Source organism: Rhododendron vialii, chromosome 4a (genome assembly GCF_030253575.1).
Source record: "Rhododendron vialii isolate Sample 1 chromosome 4a, ASM3025357v1".
Taxonomy (NCBI): domain Eukaryota; kingdom Viridiplantae; phylum Streptophyta; class Magnoliopsida; order Ericales; family Ericaceae; genus Rhododendron; species Rhododendron vialii.
In genome coordinates, this window is record NC_080560.1 from 513,122 (window position 1) to 534,318 (window position 21,197).

The 21,197-nt window shown below is 39.0% G+C and overlaps 3 protein-coding genes across 7 annotated transcripts; 2 read left to right on the forward strand and 1 right to left on the reverse strand.

The window, feature by feature from the left end:
- Positions 1 to 1,119: 1,119 nt before the first annotated feature.
- On the forward strand, positions 1,120 to 9,577 carry LOC131321851 (cyclin-T1-3-like). 3 transcript variants are annotated; one of them, XM_058352815.1, is made up of 7 exons: positions 1,120 to 1,312; positions 2,577 to 2,927; positions 5,222 to 5,303; positions 6,305 to 6,439; positions 7,117 to 7,292; positions 7,378 to 7,535; positions 8,384 to 9,577. In XM_058352815.1, exons 2-7 carry the CDS (start codon positions 2,701 to 2,703, stop codon positions 9,337 to 9,339), a joined length of 1,734 nt encoding a protein of 577 aa, XP_058208798.1. In that variant the 5' UTR covers positions 1,120 to 1,312; positions 2,577 to 2,700; the 3' UTR covers positions 9,340 to 9,577. The 3 variants fall into 3 exon arrangements, with proteins under 3 accessions (XP_058208798.1, XP_058208800.1, XP_058208799.1); XM_058352817.1 differs by having other exon boundaries at positions 1,152 to 1,312; positions 7,378 to 7,478; XM_058352816.1 differs by having other exon boundaries at positions 1,155 to 1,312; positions 2,581 to 2,927.
- Positions 9,578 to 10,139: 562 nt separating this feature from the next.
- LOC131321852 (THO complex subunit 7A-like) lies at positions 10,140 to 12,977 on the reverse strand. Of its 3 annotated transcripts, XR_009198641.1 has the most exons (4): positions 12,207 to 12,231; positions 11,142 to 11,761; positions 10,563 to 10,697; positions 10,320 to 10,459 (listed from the first exon to the last, which is right to left on the reverse strand). XR_009198641.1 is itself a non-coding variant. In XM_058352818.1 (3 exons), exons 2-3 carry the CDS (start codon positions 11,733 to 11,735, stop codon positions 10,328 to 10,330), a joined length of 726 nt encoding a protein of 241 aa, XP_058208801.1. In that variant the 5' UTR covers positions 11,736 to 11,761; positions 12,927 to 12,977; the 3' UTR covers positions 10,140 to 10,327. The 3 variants fall into 3 exon arrangements, 2 of the variants coding, with proteins under 2 accessions (XP_058208801.1, XP_058208802.1); XM_058352818.1 differs by lacking the exons at positions 10,563 to 10,697; positions 12,207 to 12,231 and adding an exon at positions 12,927 to 12,977 and having other exon boundaries at positions 10,140 to 10,459; XM_058352819.1 differs by lacking the exons at positions 10,563 to 10,697; positions 12,207 to 12,231 and adding an exon at positions 12,827 to 12,942 and having other exon boundaries at positions 10,140 to 10,459.
- Positions 12,978 to 15,937: 2,960 nt separating this feature from the next.
- On the forward strand, positions 15,938 to 20,071 carry LOC131321853 (uncharacterized protein At4g15545). The gene is made up of 9 exons (XM_058352820.1): positions 15,938 to 16,416; positions 16,538 to 16,606; positions 18,217 to 18,270; positions 18,442 to 18,505; positions 18,615 to 18,689; positions 18,795 to 19,052; positions 19,281 to 19,326; positions 19,418 to 19,496; positions 19,609 to 20,071. Exons 1-9 carry the CDS (start codon positions 16,129 to 16,131, stop codon positions 19,699 to 19,701), a joined length of 1,026 nt encoding a protein of 341 aa, XP_058208803.1. The 5' UTR covers positions 15,938 to 16,128; the 3' UTR covers positions 19,702 to 20,071.
- The last annotated feature ends 1,126 nt before the right edge of the window (positions 20,072 to 21,197 follow it).

The following is a 21,197-nucleotide window of genomic DNA, read 5'->3' on the forward strand; positions in this document are numbered from 1 at the left end:
TTGACCGTGCCCACCAAAAAAATGTAATAATAAAATACTACTAGTAAGATAAGATGATTAGGAATAGCAGATGAAGCTGCTCGATCATCTGGAGAAAGGCTAACTGTTCACTTCTGGCAAGCTCATGCTCACGCATCTATATATGCTCTACTACTGTTTCACATTCGGAGTATCACAGGCCGGCCCATTACCTGAAAGGAAGGATTATAGTATACATTTGATGGTCCATTAATTAAGCAGTAGTAAGAAGCCCAAATAGATGGCATCACTTTCGTCTCCCAATCAATAAACAGGGCCCCCACGGCCCATTTAAAAGTTTTGTCTACACGGCTACACACTACTAGTTTGGAAAAATGACGGCAAAATGACGGCCAATGACGTGTTCTGATAATTAATATCCGTCAACAACATTTTCAGCATTAACAAATGTGTTTTTGACTGGTATTAATTATTGCCTTATTGAGGTTTTGATTATACTCTTATATCACTTAAATAATGCTTTGTGTAGGAGTAGTTTCCTTTATTTTTTCCCTGAGTGTTTCGACTTCACTAAACAATAACACACCCAGCTCTAGTTTCTCCTCTCCATTTTACTTGAACCCAAATGGTTTTTTTTGTGCGTGTGTGTGTGGATATACATGAGCGAGATAAAGGAAACGGCAACATTAATGGAGTATTATGTTGATTCTTTTTCAATCTTTTGGATTATAGAACAAAAGTTTCACCAAACTATGACCATGACACATCCTGCAATTATTTTGTTTTTCGCTATCAAACTTGGTCTCATGTTATAACTTTTACTTCCGATTTGATCCATGATATTGAATACATAAACTAGTTAGTTATTCAAGAAATTAGACGAAACCAGTCTTGTGTATATATGAAATACGTAGAAATTAGGTGCTATATACTCTTTTATCTTCCTCTTTAAATAGAATTAGGGATGATTGTTGCTCTCTACACACAACAATATTTGGAGTGCACCTATAATTAAATGGATTCATTTATTTTGATCTCGGTATTAAATGGACCTTAATTTAGCCACAAACTAGGAAGATAATTAAAGCGTTGGAACCGTGACATGATCTCAACTCAAGGCCCCCTTTCCTGTTCCGGACTCCGGTCCAGGACCACATAACGGTGAACCGGACAACCTCCTGCCCTCTACATATTGCACCCGTCAATGTACCTGCACTGTCTAGGGTTTGGATTTGGAACCACAGTTGAACCAAATAATACTATCAAATCCCTTACTTCAAAGCCAAAAACTTGCGATTGGGAATCGTTGAACGATCATTTGCTCCTTCACCGGGTATGTATCTCTACTCTCAATCTCTCTTTATGTATTTTTTTATTTGTATTTGATAATCACGTACGGTGCAGATATAGTCTCAAACTCTCTGTTCAATCTATCTTCACTCTCTCTCTCTCTCCAGTTACGAGAGAAAAGTTCAGGGTTTGATGGATAATACTCGTTTCTTAGAAATAGTCCGTGCTTAGAATTTGCGAGCGTAGGTCAAGCGGCTCTTACAATTTCAATTCGGGCCCCACAACACTTGTAAATCGATTGAATTCTGACAACCAGGTTTCTTCCACTGACCTTGGATGTATTTAATGTTCGTTTTTTAGAGTTCTTAAGTCGTACTTGGCCTGCTCCTAAACTGTCCGATGACAGACTTTAATAAACATTCGTATTTGTAAGGGTCAGCCAAATACCCAGGCATTTTGCGGCCACATTTTTTGTAGCTATACGAGAAGGTGCAATAGTTGAAAAAACACAAACAGATGCATACCTTCATATGGATGATACGGGTTTATACTGGTTTAGTCGGTTTAATTATTTGGAGAGAATGGGGTTCACATGCTTATATAGTTCATACACATCAGCTTTTAATACTTTTACCACCTTCTCATTTTTGTTCCATATTACCGATTGTGTTCTGTTACCGATGCAATCATTAGGGAATGCAAGCCTCTTGTTATTCCTATTTTAGTTGTCAGTTAAGTTCTGCAATAGCAGCCACGAAGCTTTAACTGTTATGTGAAAGGAACATTCATTAAGATGGTGTTATATGAATCTTATGGTTATGATGGCATAGTTTTCTTGAATTGCATCCTCATAACGAAAGTAAAATAAGGTCATTGCTTTGACATGGTTTAAGGCTAGGCACTGCTTTCCAGTTTACTGCGCTAGCTGGTCGATCCCTGTTGTGTGCTACATGTATCTTGTAGTCCTCTCATTTTCTAAATTGTTGATTTAATTATGGAAAGCTAGTTGCCAGTTTGTGGCTAAACCTCTTGAGGTTTTTCAACTTGATAATTTAGTAGGCCAGAAATAACAGAACATTGAGTCATACTCAAAAGCAAGAGACACAACTGTAACTGTAAGGTTGGTGTAGTGTGTGGTTGTACATCCTAGAAGAAATTGTCCTTCCAGCCCAGTAGCAGTCGAGTTTAGGATGGTTTTTTTTTTCATAGTTATTCATTCTTTGCATCTTTATGATTACATTAGAAGCTATTGCAAGCTATTTGGTTGCTTAGAACCTAATTTTCTGACTTGCTATGTTGATTCATAGACAGGATGCACAGGATGCTACTGGATGATGGTGATGCAAACAATCACTAGCCTAGGCCTCCCGTTCAAGAAAGAAGGCGGGCTTCCCCATAAATCACGAATATTTTTGGTGGGAAGAGAGGCCCATGGCTGGTCTGCTGACTGGTGATCCTTCACATCATGGAATGTATGAAGGTGGGCCACAGAAAACTTCTCAGGACAGCCCCGATGATGGTGGACGTTGGTACTTCTCTAGGAAGGAAATTGAAGAAAATTCCCCATCCAGACGAGATGGCATCGATTTGAAGAAAGAGGCTTATCTACGCAAGTCATATTGTACATTCTTACAGGATTTGGGCATGAGGCTTAAAGTGTAAGTCCTTTTTGCCACAATTCAGTGTCTGATTTCTTTTCCTCTCATCCTTTTTCTTATGGCCATAAGCATTTTCTTGGATCGATGGGATGTCTGAGATCACATTGACACAAATAGAGTGTTTGAGCTGTTGTACGCTAGTTTGGTCTCGTAGCAAGTATAGTTCAAATGAGTAAAAGCAACTAACTGTGATAGTTGGAAGTTGCATCCAATGATATATGTTGATAAATGCTTGAAAGTTGTCAAGTTTTGTTTCGGAAAAGAAAAAAATGTTAGTACTTGCAACGTATCTATTAGCAAACAAAGCCTTGCTATTTACTTATATTGGTTGAGCTGTCTGTAGTAGCCTTTCAAGTTGATGTCTAGTTCGTAGTCATCTTGTTTATGGTCCTTGAGCAATTTGGCCTTGAAATGTATAGGTAGTGGTGTGGGACAGTGTACTAATCTTCTACAAGCTTGGTTAATGGGTTTCAGTAGCAGCTGTTTATACTAGATTTATGAACTTTTTTTTTTTGAACAGCACTAGATTTGTGAACCTAATTGGTGGTAAAAGATTGTTAATCAAGCAACTCAAAATAAACCTAGCTTCTAAAGCTCTTTCTTGCAATTTGATTGCATAATCTTCCTTAGTGAGCATTGCTCCGGTTACAAGAAGATTTAGATTGATAGATATCGATAGAGATGACATGCTATTGAGTGGCGATGAGGGTCCTGTGATGGTTCAAATCAATACATTTCCATAAGAAATACTGGAATATGCTTCTCAATAACCTTCTCATTGATCAGCGATTTATTAAGTACCAGACCAAAATCCCATCAATCGAATCACTTTTTCAAGAAATATGAGTCTTATGTTGACCTTGGCCCCCACATGAGAGAGATGACTTGAGGAGACCTGTGGAGGGACCCGGAGGCCAGGAGCCATCTCTGCAACCCACTGACAACAGCATTTGGGCGCTGTTTGGCGCCGGAGACACTTCACACGTGATAGTCATTTATGGCTGGTTTTGTTTTTCTCTTCCCATTTCGTGTGTGTGACAGAGCAAAACTAAGGCTGGTGAAACACGGACAAAGTGAACCAGAGAAGGAGAGATAGAGCTTCACCTGTGATAGCCATTTAGGTTGTATTGTCTGTTTGATCAGTGAAAGCTCCTCTAGAATAGAGACTAAGTTGAAGGGAGCACAAGAATTTGGTGAATGCAATGACAAACACATTATGCTATCCTTAGTTCATGGAAAGACACACTAAATGCATTGACTCATTTAGTGCAAACTATGGTTATTGGTTAACATATTCCCTTTCAATTTATACAGTTTGTTTATTGAAGAGTGAGCGCCCTAGTTCTCAAGGCTAATGCCAAAAGCAGGGTCTAGTGAGGGCATGATTTATCCAACATACCTCCACTATTGTCAATAGCACATCTTCTAATGTTAACTACCATAAAACATCCTCTATTTCCCCCCTAAACGTTTATCAGTCGAGTTCAAATCATCCGCAACCTTGTTTCCTATTCCTTCACCTTCTAACATACAGAGAAATGCTATCTAAAGGATTGCTGCACCTTATTGAGGATTTGTGTGTAACGGACTAGCTGTTAGAACTGTTGCCATTAAGGCTTGTTGGGTTAGCTTATCTCATTGACAAACGGGCAAAGTTTTTGAATGGAAAGATACTGCTGAGAAGCTTTTCAAGGGCCATGGCTTAGGGCTTAAGTAGGTTTGACACTTGGTTCAGTGGTCAAAACTCAGCTTACTAACCGTAAGGTTGTGGGTTCGAGTGAGGACAACCACTTTGTGCATTTAATGCCAAGGTTAGGTTTCTTCCTAATCTAGCCCTCCTAGACGCCTATTAATGGGTACTAAACTGGGCATACTTATTCTAGAGTTCTCTCTTTTTCTTTTTTACTTTTATTATGCTGTTGGATCTTAGATTGTTTGCATGTAAAAGTCAAGGTCGTATTTAGTAATTTTGGATATATGTGAGTGGGTTTTACACGGTCACCTATCTGTCATAGACTCGGTCAGGTGAGATGATGTTTTGAGTTTCCCATGAATGGGTATTAGTTGGTTTGGGATTTTACAGTTTAAAATCATTAAGATTCTTGATCTGGGATCTAGGTGAAAGATGACATTGTCTTTTGTGCTGAAGTCCTTTTTGTGCCTGCATGTGAGATGATATTTTGAGCCTGTGTTGCTTTTTATCTCATAATTTTGTTCTAATGTGGCTGAAGAATTTTGGCTTAAGAATTTTTGCTTTTATACAAGATATGTGATAGTGTATGTTACAAATGCAGGCCTCAGGTAACAATTGCTACTGCAATAATTTTCTGTCATCGTTTCTTCCTTCGTCAATCCCATGCGAAGAATGACAGAAGGGTGAGTTGAGTTATTGATACTTTGGAGCATTTAACAGCTTATGCTTTTGTGGCTGACTAGAAAACTTACCTTAATGGTGTATCTATGATGTGGGCAAAATTATTACTAAGGATGTTGTCACTTAGTAAATGTAATGTGAAAGACATCTACTAGGTAGTTAGCACACGTGTGAGATTTTTTTTTTGCTAAAAAAGCAACGGAAAAGATTATATAAATACTGTGATGTGGGGTAAACAATGGTGTCCTTACAAGACCCAATGTGAATTAGGGATGTTAGGTGACCAGCAAGTTGAGCTGACAGATAGGCGGGCAGTGTAGAAGCAGCTGGCTATTTGCTATTTACAACCCTAATTGTGGGATTTTACAATCCCAAATGGGAACTTGATCATTATTTGAAAACAGGAAAGCCGTGGCCTTTTTGTCGTTTTCTATGTATTGGACCGTGCACATTGCGGGCAGGGGTGGTTCCAGCTGATGAGCTCTGCTGATGCTTGTCTTACCTGCTGGTGCTTGTCTTACTTGGGCACATTAGGTTCCTCCACAACAGACCACTGATACCCCTAAACAATTGCGCATGCGGCATGCACACACACTTTGAGGTCCAAACCATAGAAGAAGAAAAAACAGCTTTCTTTTTCCAATAGATGGACTTTGGAAGGTCTATTGTTTTTTTCGTAGATGATTACATTTTGAGGTGTAACTTCTATCATTTGGATGTCAAGTTGACAAATTCCTTCCACGTAATAAGTCCTTTTTGAGGGCAGTTGTATGTTGCTAATTGGTGTTTATAATTTGTCAGTTGATCCATACCTCACTCCTTTGTGTGCATTGAATTCTTGGTCCTTCAGAATTCTTACTTGTTGCATAATGTATTGATGTTCATGTTCAATGATCAATTCACATAAGAGGAGTATAACGATGGAGGAAAGATGTTCAATTCACATCTGGCTTTTGACGGATTATTATTCCTGGCACCTAAGTTGTCCTAAAATTTATCGCAGACCATTGCAACAGTATGTATGTTTCTTGCTGGGAAGGTTGAAGAAACTCCTCGCCCACTTAAGGATGTTATACTTGTTTCGTATGAAATAATTCATAAAAAGGATCCCGCTGCAGTACAGAGGATCAAGCAAAAGGTACTGTTTGTGGTGGTAGTGGTTATGCTACTCATCTTATTTGTAATTAGCATCACTCATCACATGTACTCCACTTGAACTTGTTTTTCAGTCACTATTCGTACTGATTAGTCCATCTTCTATTCTTTTTTTTTGTCATGCACATAGCACAAGTGAACAACAAAGCTTGATGCCACTTTTAGTTAGAAATACAGCATGATGGTCCTTGAATATGCATAGTATCATTCATTGCTTAAAAATTTGAAGGAAATTTTTATATACACATCCTTGTTTGGTGTGTACGGTATGCACCCCTTGAATCGCCTCAAATTCATTATATCTTACACACCCCTATGCTCTCTTTGTACAACAATTCATAACATTTGGATAGACTGATAATTGAATTTATAACCTTTGTGTGTTATGAATTTTTTTCTTGATGTTGTGGGTATCTATGCAAATGTGAATCGTTATACAAATGTTTCGGATCTCATACAAAATGGTAAGAATTTCCATACAAAATGTTAAGGGAATTTCCATACAGAATGTTATGAATTGAAAACGATTCAAGGGGGTGCATGCCGTACACACTTAAACATGGCTTTCCCATAAATTGAAGCAATTAAGGTAATCTTTTGATTGCTATTTTGGACTTCATACATATTAACTTATTTAACGTATTGAGGTTGATCATGCAGGAGGTATACGAACAACAAAAAGAACTAATTTTGTTGGGAGAGAGGGTTGTACTTGCAACTCTTGGCTTCGATCTTAATGTGCATCATCCATACAAACCCCTTGTTGAGGCAATAAAGAAATTTAAGGTTGCTCAAAATGCCCTTGCTCAAGTTGCATGGAATTTTGTCAATGATGGGTATGACAGATTTCTAGTTCTTTACATAATGCCCTCCGTGGTCATTCTTCCTTTTCTCTTTTTGACCCGGGAAAGCGGCATGCAGGCTGCGGACATCTCTTTGCTTGCAATTTAAGCCCCACCACATTGCAGCAGGTGCCATTTTCCTTGCTGCCAAGTTCCTTAAAGTAAAGCTTCCATCTGACGGTGAGAAGGTTTCTCATTGGTGGCAGGAGTTTGATGTCACTGCACGCCAATTGGAGGGTTGGTAGTTTGCCTACCTTTGCAAAGAATGCCGCACACCTATAATGCCTATTCTTCATTTTCTAGTTGATGCGTTTTATGCATTTAGTGCCCAAAACCACTGCCATGTGGACACTTCTATAATTACGTTATACTACTCTTTTTTCTATGTGCACTTCAGGTTTGGGAAAGAACACTACCCTATTTACTTGTACTTCTTAATTGGCAGTGATGACTACATGTGTGTCAGCTAAGAGATAAAACTGGTATTTGAATATGTAATAAACCAGTCATCTGTTTTATTACTGTATGCAGAGTATCCATAGACCATAATCATCCTTCATATATTTTGCTACACATACATAAATCATATTGTACTTTATCTTTGGCTAGTATATACCAGTTATGATACTTCCACCAAAAGCTCCAAATTATCCATTAATGTCTTACTGGTACTGCCTTCTTTGATGCCCTTTTATTATTCGTAAACATTTTATGTATATAGCTTAAAATTTAAATATGTTGGTAACTGGTACTTAGGGGCTCCCTAGTCCATAATGTTCCTCTTACTCTGTGTGCATGGTGCATGTATGCGCGTGTAAAGCATCAATATCACTGTGTATTGATTTTAAATACTTCATCCGATCATTTAACAATTTTATTGTTCCGTATGTAGTGGTTTTTTTTGGAGATACTTCAAATACATTTAGTTTGTATTTGCCTAATTGTTAATTTTAGGTGCGTAATTCTAATTAATTCTCCAGTATACCTCTTTTATTTTGGCAGTTGAGATTTGATTTCATGACTAGTTCTTATAAATGTCTGGATAATGGATGTTGCATCTAACTCCCAACTGTTCGTTAATGCAGAGGTCAGCAATCAAATGCTAGAGCTGTATGAACAAAACAGAGTCCCGGCTTCTCAGGCAAGTGAAGCGGAAGGAAGTGCTGGGACTGCAGTAAGTCATCCCCCCCTTCCGAAAGCTCCTATAGGCAACGAGGAACATGTACCAAGTAATAGCAATTCTCAGGGTGTGGGTCCTACTTCAAAGCCTGGAACGTTGAGGCCAACATCATCCCGGCCAGCCCCTGATCATCCACATCCGGATAATCATGGTGGGACCATGAAAACCACACAAAATCGGAGTACTGACTATGGGAGCACGGAGTTAAAAGGTATGTCAGACCAGAAACAACGCCATGAACCACAAGAGCAATCACTTCATGAGGAAAACATTGGGGAAGACCCTAACAGTTCAAGGTTTGGTGAAGAAGATCAAGAAAGATTTGCAGCAGGGGTTATGAAGGATAAATTTCCTGGTCGAACTGTGGAGTACAGAGATGATATGCTTGGCCAGTCACCCCAAGAAGCTATCAAGAAGATTGACAAAGACAAGGTAAAGGCAGCTTTGGAAAAACGAAGGAAGTCCCGCGGTGACATGGTTCGGAAGAAAGACTTGGACGATGACGATCTCATTGAAAGGGAACTGGAAGATGGCATTGAATTGGGTTCCGATAGTGTGAAGATCAAGCATGAGAGGAGGCAAAGCTGGCCCACAACTTCAAGAAATGTGGAAGAAGGGGAGTTGGCAGCATCTGTTGATGTTGATGCTGGACATGGATTTCGATCACCAGTGTCAAGTAATCGCAAGAGAAAGGCAGGGAGCCCACTTGAAAGACCGTTGGAGGGAAAGCAGCGTCACGATTATGTTCCTGGGTCCCATCACCATAATCACCATGCATTTCCGGAAGATAGGAATAGGTTGGGCAGGCTTGGTTATTCGGAAAGGGATCAAAAAAGGCATTTACAAGAAAATCATGTGTGAAGGGATGTGCATAATGCTTGATGGAGGGATGTCTATTTCAGAATGGAACATGGATTTTATTTCCAGGCGAATAGTTTGATCTAACTACTTTATGCAGTTTTCCCTTTAGTTGGGAGAAGTTTATGAATGGAACTATGGTGATTATTGGTGGTCAGTGGACTTAATGGTATTTTAGTTGTATTTCCACTTTTTTGATCTCTTGAAAGCATTTTGGACTTAATGATATTATGTTCGAGTATTTGTAGTGTTTTGATAGGAGTGCCCCTGTTGATGTTCTTCTCTGAGAAAGGAAAAGTCTGTCAACTCACATTTATGTGCACGGATACAGATTTGTTCGAAACATCCAACGCATGGAGTTCATCGAATAACAAGGAAGCCACATGTATCGAGCAAATCTGGACACATGTTGCTCACTTCTGTCTGATGAGTTTATCTATCTGGTATCCCCCAATTCATAGGGAAGAGAAGGCTTAAAAAAAAAAAACACAGATTGGAGTTGATTTAACGGGGTCTTCAATGGAGGGTTGGCAGTTGGGGAAGATATTGAGCCAATTAGTCAACTAACCCCCACATTGGTGAGGATTCTCAGTCCAAACATAGTTGTCGATCAACATTGCCTGCAGTGCGCCCTAAGGTGCCATGCGACAAAAGGTGCTCAACATTGCGAGAGGTGGATCAAGTCCAAGCAATGTAGGAACTTGACCCCAGTGATTACCTTAGTCATCATATCCGCCGGATTGTCTATTGTCCCAAACATCGATGTGCTGTTTCTGAGATGTGCAGGGAAAAAATAAAAACAATAAACAAAAAAATAAAATTTTCGAACTACTAAAGAGGAAATTGAAGTTGATACAAAAATTCAGCTTACTAAGATACAAATAGAGTTCAGATATTACAGTGTAATCTTAGAATTCAGCAGCCCAAGAATTAAGATCAACCACCACCTCACATGTTTAAGGCTGAGATGCAGCAGTCGCAGCAGTCTTCACTAATCAACAGCCATGGCTTCGGAACCCCCGCTTGCATCCTCCACACCATTCTTTTGGTCATCGAATGCTATTCTCATCTCCTCGATCAAACTCCTTTGCTCTTCCTCTATGGTGTTCTGCAGCTCATCCACCTGCAGAAAGAGGTAAAACACACTTGGTTAACACCATAAAACCTGCTTTATCATTGTAAGAAAAAACAGAGGCCAGATATTGACAAGGAATGAGAATCATTACCACAGCCAACAGTAGATCACGATGAAGAACTAAATTCCAATAATACTCTTATGTAAGGACAAGTAAGGATTGGGGCATAAGCACTCCAGTTCGTACACCCCTCTATCTTGAAATTCAATGGGATCAAGAGAGAACCTGTCATCATCCATAACCATAGGATCCCAAGTAACCTGATTAATCGAGAGTTCTTTCTATCTGATCTAATCGAACTACTTTAAAAATCATATCCACATTCATTGTTTACAAATCTTCCTTTTTACTTGATACTTCTAATCTTACTTACAATATTGCTTCTAATTAGAAATGGAAAGGACTGGAGTTGAGGGGAGACCTTAAGGATGGGAAGAAAATAAGTGATGACCAAAAATTTATGAAGGGCAAACAAGAAGACAGAGAGAACGAATGGAAGAGGAAAAAATCAAAACAACCTAACTCTAGAAAAAATGAGGACACAAGCAATAAAATCAACAGACAATGTGTACTGCAGAGCTATTTGATTTTCTTGAAAACAACAGTAGTCCTCTGGCAACAAAGCAAAAGTAAAATAAAAATAAGAAGCAAAAGCATCTCGCTACATACCACATGTAACAGGAGAGCAAATTGTTTCTTGCGAAGCTCCAGTGTCCTTGAACCAGCAGTATTTTCTGCCTCCAACATCGCAATCTCTTTCTCAAGATCTGTTATGATCTTCTGTGTCTCTGATCTTGGAGGTTGCATCCCGATTAACCTCCTGATTGCCTCACACTCTTCTTTGTGCTGCCTTTCAATCTTGCTCTCCTCTAGTTGCTTCTTCAGATCCTCTATGTGCGCTTGTGCCTGAATAATCTGCCGGTTTATCTCATCTTTCAACTCGTTGAAGTTCTCCTTCTCTCTCAGATTTGCATCTATGACTGCTTTGCTCTTAAGAAGCGGAAGCTCAAACGTCGTCAACTCCTGTAAGAAGGCTTTGGCAAGTCTTTCGCAGTCACTGTAGTTATCTGCATCCTTCTCAATCTCAAGGGCAAAAGAGGTGAATTTCTTCTGAAGTTTCTTCAAAGGAGGTTCACCCCTAGTGGTGGTCGTGCGGGTGAGAAGCCGGTGTTTTATAATCATATCATCTTCAAGCGGACCAAAAGCATAATGTGCAGCCGTTGCTTCTCCCCTACCAGCGACTTTCCTACCCTTTACCAACATTTAGACAGCTGTTTGTTACTCCAATCCTGCATTGAAGCGCCACATAGACATCACCATATGTACCATAACTACTTCTAGATAAGTGTACAAGTGCAAAGGATTACCGCTTAACAAATCTGACCGATTTATATCACCAAATGAAGGATACATATAACAAGCATCAAATGAATAATTTAGAAAGAAACTATTGCTAGACTTCTTTCCGACTGTATGTCTACCATGAAATCGAGCTCATGGACCTTCTAAATAGTTTTCCTTCTGATGAACCACCTCAGACATTCCAGGTTAGCAATAAGGATCCATCTCTAACGACAATGGCATGTGGAAGAAAATTAGAAGAAACCACCCACAAACATCCCCGACCAAATATGATCAGACTCACAGGATTGCTTACTACGTGCTTGACAGGAAGTGGTCAAATTGATGTGATGATTTCTTACTACGCGCTTGACAGGAAGTGGTCAAATTCACCTGAATAGTTGTCTGTGGGATCACCATAGGATGCTTCTCTCTCAATATTTGTCCTTTAATTGACCTAATAATGGGAGGATCATGGATAGCTTCACGAGGTTAAACTCGTGATAACTTTTCCCTTCTGGAGTACAAAACAATTCCCAACAGGCGAGTATACAGAGGCCACTGGCCAGGAGTTCAGTTTGCCCAACCAGTTAATATGCAATCCATCAAGGGTCTATCGTAAATTTAGAGCAGAAAAATACTACTACTACTACTACAGTATGAGGACATTCATGAGCCTAAATTCCACTTTTGTAACAAATATACAGACAGAGATCATGTAATGATAAGTGGGTTCAATTATGCAACGAATCTTATTTCCAAACTTCAGTCCAAGTTATGCAGTGAAATCATGTAATGATAAATTAATCACCTGGGATGGGAGAGCTAATTATGCTATATAAACAAATACGTTGCTCAGAGATCCTTCGCAATTTCGGTGGGAATTTTTTACACCCGCTGGTAAACAGCTTAATAAGATGCCATAGTTCAACAAGTTTTTTATTATTATTACGATTTGAGGCTGGATTTACAAATAAGCACATTCAAGAAATGAAATCAGCAATTTTTCAAACCTGGAATGGTGTAGAGAGAGAGAGAGAGAGAGAGAGAGAGAGACTGCGGCTTGTGGCTGAGAGAGAGAGAGAGAGAGAGAGAGAGAGAGAGAGCAGTGACCTGAGAACAGTGAGAGGTCAGAGCCCGATGAAGGTAATGAAGGAAATTGTAGGAGTAGGAGCCCTATCCTCTTTTTTTCTAGTATTTTTTGCAGGCTTGTTTGGACAAAAAAGCCATTGGCTTTCCTGCAAAAAATAAACCAAACAAATCCACATAAAAACAAAAATAAGCCAATAAGTCACTTTTTTCGTCTTTATTCAAAAAATATTGGATTTCGATCAAAATTTTATACTTTTTAGATTCCTCTCGTCATAAAGATGCAATAATACCTAAAAAAATGAGAATAAGCCAAGTGATACGAAAAAAATTTGAATAAGGACAAAAAATAAGCTATTTTGGCTTATTTGTCCGAACACTCCCTAAAAGCAGCCGGTTGAGTGCAAGTTGTGCAACCCTGGAACGGTCAGAACGGTAAGCCGATTGAACCGCTAGTTAATCCTGTTTTAGTTTTAGAGCGGTTTTACAATTAGAGCATCTCCAACAAACATATGTCTATTTCTTCAAAATACTGTCCCCATTCTATTATCCCTCGTATTATCCTAATCGGCTAAAAAATTAATTATAATTTTTAATTGGTAATACCAATTATATATAATATGGATCTTATTTGATAGATCTCAATGTGCTCTTTTAAACGATATTTTCAAAATCACCTAAAACATTATAGATTGCAATATTTAATCAATTGAAAAATAGCACGGATTCCCAAAAGAGACTAAAGAATGGGGACGGGAGGGAATATAAAATGGATGTGGCATATTGAGGGAAGATTTTATAATAACCTTCTTTTATTTTCTTTTTGTAGTTTTGTTGGGATGAATTTTGGAGGGATCCATCATTTTTTTTTAGAGATTAAATATTCTCTAAAATGAAAGTGTAGCCGTCTCCGGGGAGAGACACAAAAATAAATTTGGACACTAAATCTCTAAAATTGACAATGTGTCCCTCCCTCCAAAATTCTCCAAAAAATATAGTAGTAAACAAAAGAATAAAAACCAGTGAGCTTGTAGAGCAGTTAATAACTCTTAGCTATCCATTGTGAGAGATCAGGATTCGAGCTCTGCTGTGGACAATTTTGTGGGTTCAAGGCTTGGACCGGTTCCCGGTTCAACCGAACAAACAAGCAGGTCTCGTCCAATTTTTAAAACATTGCTTCCCAATTGTATGCATCTGTCGGGAAACTCCTTGTTCATTATTCACCTGCTAAGGTCGAAGGCGTAGGTAGACAATTGTTGCCGGATAGTGCTATGGTGTCTCTTGGGTAACACAGTAAGCCATTATATGGATCATTTTTTAAAATGGTATAACACAACCATTCAAAGGCACAACACAGCCACTCGAAGACATAATACGTTTTTAAAATGATATAACAAGTATTATGCCATTATTACAAAAATAACATAGCATAATCACTCGAAAGTATAACATTAAACCATCAGGAGGAATAATCCGTGTCCCTTTTTGAACAGGGGACACCATAGCAGTTGCCATTATTGTTACTACATATAGTACAAGTACTTTTTTTTACCTTCAATCTCTGCACGTTTTTTGTTTTTTTAAGACAAAAACGTGTTCATAACTCACTCTTTTGATTAAGGCTTGACTTTTTTTTTTTGTCATAACTTTGGTTGTTTGGGCCACCTTACGGGTATTTTAACAAAATTATTGGGACATACCGTCCACTAACAAGAGGCTCAATTAAAATCCGAACAATATTGAACTGCTCTACGAAAATTGACAGCACATGTGATATTTAACTATCAGACCAACCGTTTCACAATTCTCTTGTCTTTATTCCTATTGTTACACAGACATTTGCAAGGGAAATAAAGATATAAACAAAATGAGAAGATGTGAGGCGTTTTAAGAGTTGGAATATAGATATTAAACATTCTAATATTTTTTCTTTATTATTTGGAAATTGTAAAGTTTTTTACTTATGAAATATCTATAACGTATACAATACTTGTATTCTGCATCTCTAAACAAGGTCTAGCACCATGCCCAGCCCAAGGTGCTCGTTAAAGAAGAAGAAGAGCAAACGAAGAAATATGAGAGAAATTAATCTTATGAAAAACTTGAATTCTAAGAAAAAAGCTCATTTTTAGGCAGCCTTTCACCTGAACGAAGCTTTTTTTTATCAGTTAAACTAGTCTCTGAAATCAACATATAGCATAAATACACATTTATAAAAAGTGAGGTCTCTCAAAATAAAAAGGCCTAAGGCAGTAGTCTTAATGACCTAGTGCTTGAGTTGCTCTCCGGAGACGGAGACGGAGACGAGGGAACTCATGAAGTTTATGAAGGTAAATATGAGGGTTAGACTAAAGGTTAACATGTTGTAGTTTTTACTTTGATGTTGTTCAATTTCTTAGCCAATAGGATGACTTACTTTACAACCACACACAAAAAAAAATAAAAAAAAATCCATTGCATCCAAACAATTCACCAAAAAGAGTTGGAGTACCCAAGGCAAGGCAAGGCAAGCATGGTCCATTTGGAGGGAAACTTGAAAGTTTTGAAAATACTACTAGCAGTATTGAGAGAAACCGACCGCAAAACACGTGATTATTATTATTATTAATTGATAAAGAAAGACCCCCATTCCATTAAATTAGACACAGACCAAACACATTATTAGACCAACCAGTACTACTACTACTACTACTACATTACATTCGTGATCCGTAGAAAGAAAGAAAGACAAATTGAGACAGAATAATAATATGTACACCTTCCGTTCCATATTGAGAGTCAATCACAAAAAGTTGTATAATTTTTTAAATAAAAAAATCAACTATTTTTGGGTATAATTTTTTGAATTTTTTTACATCAAATTAAAATACTAATTAAAATCTTTAATATGGTACAAAAAAATTAAAAAATTTATACACGAAAAAATTTAATTTTTTGATTTGAAAAATGTCAATAGAGAAAATGTGAGACTCTACGGAGTACAGACTCCATTCTTCATTTATACCGTACTAGTAGTACTATTTAATAATCCTCATTTCATAATTCAAATCGTCCGACGCCTGTTTAGGTCTCCATCTACCCCTATCCCTCCCTCTGCATTCCCCTGTGCAGATTTATCCTACATTAGGGTTTTGTAGAGACAGAGAGATACTCCTATAGTCCTATTATTGTGTATGTTCCTTGAATTCTCCGCCCCAACTTTCTCTCTCTACATTTGGGGAGGAGGATGTCGCACGCCAGCACCACCACCGGAACCGGACCGGAATTCAACCTACCGGACGAGATACTCTCGGTCATCCCCACCGATCCCTACGACCAGCTCGATCTGGCCAGGAAGATCACGTCCATGGCGATCGCGTCGCGGGTGTCCAAGCTGGATTCCGAGGTGGGCAGGTTAAGGCAGAAGGTGTACGACAAGGACAGCCTCATATTGGAGCTCGAAGAGAAGGTTTCGCACCTGCAACAGGCCTTTCATGAATCCGACATGCGGTTGAAGATTGCTCGGGAAGATAATGTTTGTTTCCTCTTTTTAATTAATGTTTGTTGATTTTGTCTTGTTTTATGCCCTATCTTTGATTTTTGGTAGAATTTGATTTGAATTTGTTTTTCTTTTTAAAAAAATCATTTTACAATAGATGAAGCTTTCCAAGGAGCGAGATTCATTGGCCATGACAACCAAGAAACTGGGACGTGATTTGGCCAAGGTAATATCTCTTCTAACTCTCATTGTTAAAATCAATTTACTACACCATAATTGAGAGTTATTTTGGCTTTTCTTGGATACGGTAAGTTGGGTTCCCAGTACTCGTTTGTCAATTATGAAGAATATCTGCACTCCAGAGAACAGAGAACATAACTCTTATGCTGTGAAGTTGTTTTGCCTATTGAACTCATACATGTATACTTTTGTTTTAGCAGTATCATATACTCTTATCATACTCCTTGCTAGAATTTGCTACCTTTAATTGTTGAATATAAACCAAAATCGATAAAATGAACAATGCCTACGATGATGTGCTTCCAAAAATGGCCTACATTGTTGACGAGGGTAGAGAAGAGGATAACTTTAGGCCGTCTTCTTTAAAGAATGTCAAGTAGGAAGTGTTCTTATGTATGTTCGCACGGTACAGATTTTTGTATTTCCCTTTTATAATTCTACTGCTGTGGGGAAATCGATACCGGTCTTCATTTGAGAACACAATATCACTCATCCATTGGCAAGTTGCTGTCAATTTATGCCGTGACATCAATATGAAAGAGTTGTTTCCCAGGGAAAGTGGAGCTCGAGAATAAGTAATGCATTCTCTGTGATTGGAGAGAATAAAATTGAGGTGGGATTGGTCCTCCAGGATTAGTAGAGGTGCACGTAAGCTGGCCCGGACACCTAAGTTATAAGAAAAATAAATCTCTTAGGTGAAATACTCCATGGCTTCACCTTTATATCTAACTGTAACCGCCTCTGTTTGGATGGCAGCACCACTCCCATGAAGTTCAGGGGGATATAAGGTTTGTTTATCTTTCTATTCCTGAACATTTTACCTATCCATGTAGGTCCTGCACTTTTAAGGAGAAATAACAACAATATAACTTATTATAAGGGCAGGAAAATCTGAGCGGGGGCCTGAATTACTGGAGTGATGCGGAAAGAGGTGCCCTCCTTTAAAAAAATATGGAAGTACAATGGATCTTCTTCCGTTGATTGTTTGTACTACTTACCTCACAGTCTGATAGCTGGTAGAAGATCCCCCCTTCAATGAAATTTTCTCTTCCGCTACATTCCTTCCTTCTTGCTGTTGGCTATCATACAATTTGATATGGATTGGTAAACGAATGAGAACCTTTGCAGAACAGGGTCTTTGCCCTATTCTGTGACTGCTTTCCCTGACTTGATTGACTTTCTTCACTTTGGAAGTGGAAATGCTCCGCCCCACCACAATTTTGTGATATCTCCTATCTGAAAATCTTGCTCAAGAATTCTGGCTTAGGAGAACTTATATCGACTAGCCTTTAATCTGTAAAATAGTCTGATGCTATGTACACTTGTATTGAAGTATGCCAAGAAGACTTTTCCTTTTGGATTCCTCTACACAGCAGTCAACATTCTTTTCACCCTTTTGGAGTTTAAACCTGTCTGACCTGGTGAATTGTAATTATGGCTTTGTCTTTCTCTTCCCTTATTTTTCATGTTGTTCATTGTTCTCCTATTCCAACGGTTGGTATTTGTTGCATGGTTCTGCCAAATTTGCCGCTGTCAGAACCTTAAAATTTTCCAGCTTTTGTAATGTATGCCGAAAAAAACTTGTTTTTTTGACAGTTGGAGACATTCAAGAGACAACTGATGCAGTCGCTAAATGAAGATAATGCATCGGTACATTTCTGCGATCATGGTTGTTTTTTTAATCACGGTTGTTGATAACTCCTACGATGAGTTTGTCGCTGTTTTCCACATCGACCATTTCAGGGGACCTCATGTGGCCTGGCTGAAATTACAAAACTTCTAGTGACAAACTAATCTATCATTTGTATTCTTTTCCAACAGCCAGCTGAAACTGTTGATATTGTGACCTGTGACCAGTCAGTTTCCAAACCGTACACTGTGAAAGGTACTTTCAACCGATTCAATACAGACCTTCATTATCTGTTATTTCACATGAATCTTTTGTAGTTTACCCTTTTTATTCTACAAATGTTCTTGGCTCTTTCCGCTTGTAGGGGAGGAGTTTAATGGGCATGCGACACACCGTTATTTGACCAGCTCTGTGGAGAGTGGATACACAACTGATGATGGTACCTGAATACCGTTATTTTAGGGCTTGCTTGGCATTTCTTTGGCCTGCATATTTCTCATCTGTTAGATGATATATTTATTCTGCTTGGTTGTTTGCTCCACAGCCTCAAAGCAAGCTGCGCAAAGATTTTCTATGACACCATATATAACACCACGGCTCACTCCCACTGGAACTCCAAAAAACATATCCACAACGGGATCACCAATAAGGTACTCAGCTGCTGGATCTCCTCAGAAAACATCTGGCATGACATCCCCCACCAAATCTCAGTATGAAGGACGCGGTACGATGTCTTCATGGTACCCATCAAGCCAGCAGTCATCTGCAGCGAACTCCCCTCCTCGCGGACGCCCAGCGCCAGGTATGCAAGAGTTATTGTAATTCAGTTTTACTTTCGAGAGCCTTGTGCATGTTAAATAATTATTGCTAGTCCTCTGAAGTACTTCAATCGTTACTGTTAATTGTTGTTGACACAACCCTGTTTTGGATATCATCTAATTGCTCATTCTTCCATAATAACGTTTTGTATTGAATTATTTCAATACTCTTTCTGATTGACATTTCCTTACTGTTCTTCAAATATTCATAGGACGTACGCCACGAATTGATGGGAAGGAGTTCTTCCGTCAAGCTAGGTGAGTCGGAATTTGTTTCCGGAATTTCGTGCAGCTATTAACTTCTATTCAGTTTCTCTAAGGCTGTTTTTGGGATTTATTTGTAATTCAGGAGTCGTCTGTCATACGAACAATTCAGTGCATTTTTGGCAAACATAAAGGAACTGAATGCTCAAAAGCAATCTAGAGAGGTAATTAGCTGCTGACGAGTCATGTACTCATGTTCTAGATAGATGCAATGCAGATCTCTTATGCTCTAGTCGTTTGCTAACTGAATAAATGATTTCTGCCTTTTCTCTTAAGGAAACTTTGAGGAAAGCTGAAGAGATATTTGGGATGGATAACAAAGACCTTTACATATCATTTCAAGGATTGCTCAACCGCAATGTACACTAAATGATTCGGTGGTAGGCATGTTTATCCCCAGTCAGGGTGCTTTTTATCTGTTTGTTCTTAACATATGGTGTCACTGGTAAACTTATGACTGAAGACAATCATGGCCATCTGGGAAGCTGGTTCTCAATCAACTCATATCAATCTGATCATCTAAAACCATATCCAGCTTCTGTGTGAATGTTCCTTAATGATCCTCGCTGAATAGTTTGTCGATGGTATGTTATCAATGTGCGCCTTGCTGAATTGTCCCAACTCTGTAACGTATTGAGTTGGTTTTCCCCTTTCCTCGAGGGTGTGCTTTGTAAAGCAATTACAAACTTGAGCTTTTTCAAGGCTCTAGTTTTCATTTATTCAATAACCTTGAATGCAATCATCGACTCTGCTTCGTCTTTCTTATTGTCAATCTGAGTGAATGAACACTGGGATGTGTGAGTTTTCCATTGGTGTAACATAGGACCTTTATTTATGTGTCATTCTCATTCCTACATTCCAACATGGTTTTCTTACGTCTTCATGATAATGATTCGAATCGTTTATTTTGCAAATGTGTCAATTATCCATGCGAAAGATCCAAGTTTAATAGAATTTCTTGTTCAGGGCTTATCCAACCTAGGTCAGGTTCACAGGTGTCTTACAAAATGGTAGGTCTCGCCCACGCTTGGTGGTGAGATCTCTGTATCCATCCAGTACACAGATATCGATCTTTTTTTCTGCAGTGACTTGGTTTGCTCCTTCATCACTCGAAATTTCAAAGCTAATCATACTGCTGCTGTGTTTGGTTTGTGTTTTGAAAAGTTTTTTGAAAAATAGTAGGGGTAAGAGCATCTCCACCAGGCTCGCTCCGGCTCCGGCGAGGTCAAAGTGGCCAGCCAAACTCCTCTTTTCCGGTTTCCAGCAGACTCGGCAGCCCCTCGCCAGTTTGCTCCCTCGCTTCAGCCCCTCGCCTCGACCAGCGAGGTATGAAAGGCTCGCTTGCCCTCTGCTCCTTTCTCTCTCCCCCAAAACACACCGGCGACCACCGGCGACGAGATTTCCTACTCCCACGAGTCAGTGAAGGCGTGATTTCTCATCGTCGTTGTTGTGAAGACTAGTGAAGATGAACATCTGATCTGCTAAATCCAAGGTCGGTTCCTGTTTTTGTAGCCCAAAATCAAAATTGACTGATCTTGGTGGCTTTGGACGCTTGATTCCTTTCTTGTAGCTTGGAAATTGAGATTAAAATCGACTGATTTTCCACATTTCTAGATTTGGGTTTGGGGTTTCGTTGGAGAGAATTGGGAAGTCCATGGGAACCTCAACCTGAGAGGTCTGGGAAGTCTTGGTTTGACAGCTGTGTTCACTTTTACCGTATTTGACAGCTGTAATCTCTTTTGCCTTGGCTGTTGGGTGTCTCAACCATTTGGTGGCAAGCTAACTCATTTTTCCTAAGCAAAATGGCTAGAATTTTGATTACTCTGTTAGAGATGCTCTAATAAGCGGAGAGAGACAGAGAGAGA

Bases quoted from the DNA above. Each gene is read 5' to 3' on its own strand.
- LOC131321851 (XM_058352815.1), top strand. From the start codon at position 2,701: ATGGCTGGTCTGCTGACTGGTGATCCTTCACATCATGGAATGTATGAA. The intron at 2,928-5,221 runs GTAAGTCCTTTT...TTACAAATGCAG, and splicing joins TTGGGCATGAGGCTTAAAGT to GCCTCAGGTAACAATTGCTA. The intron at 5,304-6,304 runs GTGAGTTGAGTT...AATTTATCGCAG, and splicing joins ATGCGAAGAATGACAGAAGG to ACCATTGCAACAGTATGTAT.
- LOC131321852 (XM_058352818.1), bottom strand. From the start codon at position 11,735: ATGTTGGTAAAGGGTAGGAAAGTCGCTGGTAGGGGAGAAGCAACGGCT. The intron at 10,460-11,141 runs GTATGTAGCGAG...CTCTTTCTGCAG, and splicing joins TTGCTCTCCTGTTACATGTG to GTGGATGAGCTGCAGAACAC.
- LOC131321853 (XM_058352820.1), top strand. From the start codon at position 16,129: ATGTCGCACGCCAGCACCACCACCGGAACCGGACCGGAATTCAACCTA. The intron at 18,271-18,441 runs GTACATTTCTGC...CTTTTCCAACAG, and splicing joins TAAATGAAGATAATGCATCG to CCAGCTGAAACTGTTGATAT. The intron at 19,053-19,280 runs GTATGCAAGAGT...AAATATTCATAG, and splicing joins TCGCGGACGCCCAGCGCCAG to GACGTACGCCACGAATTGAT.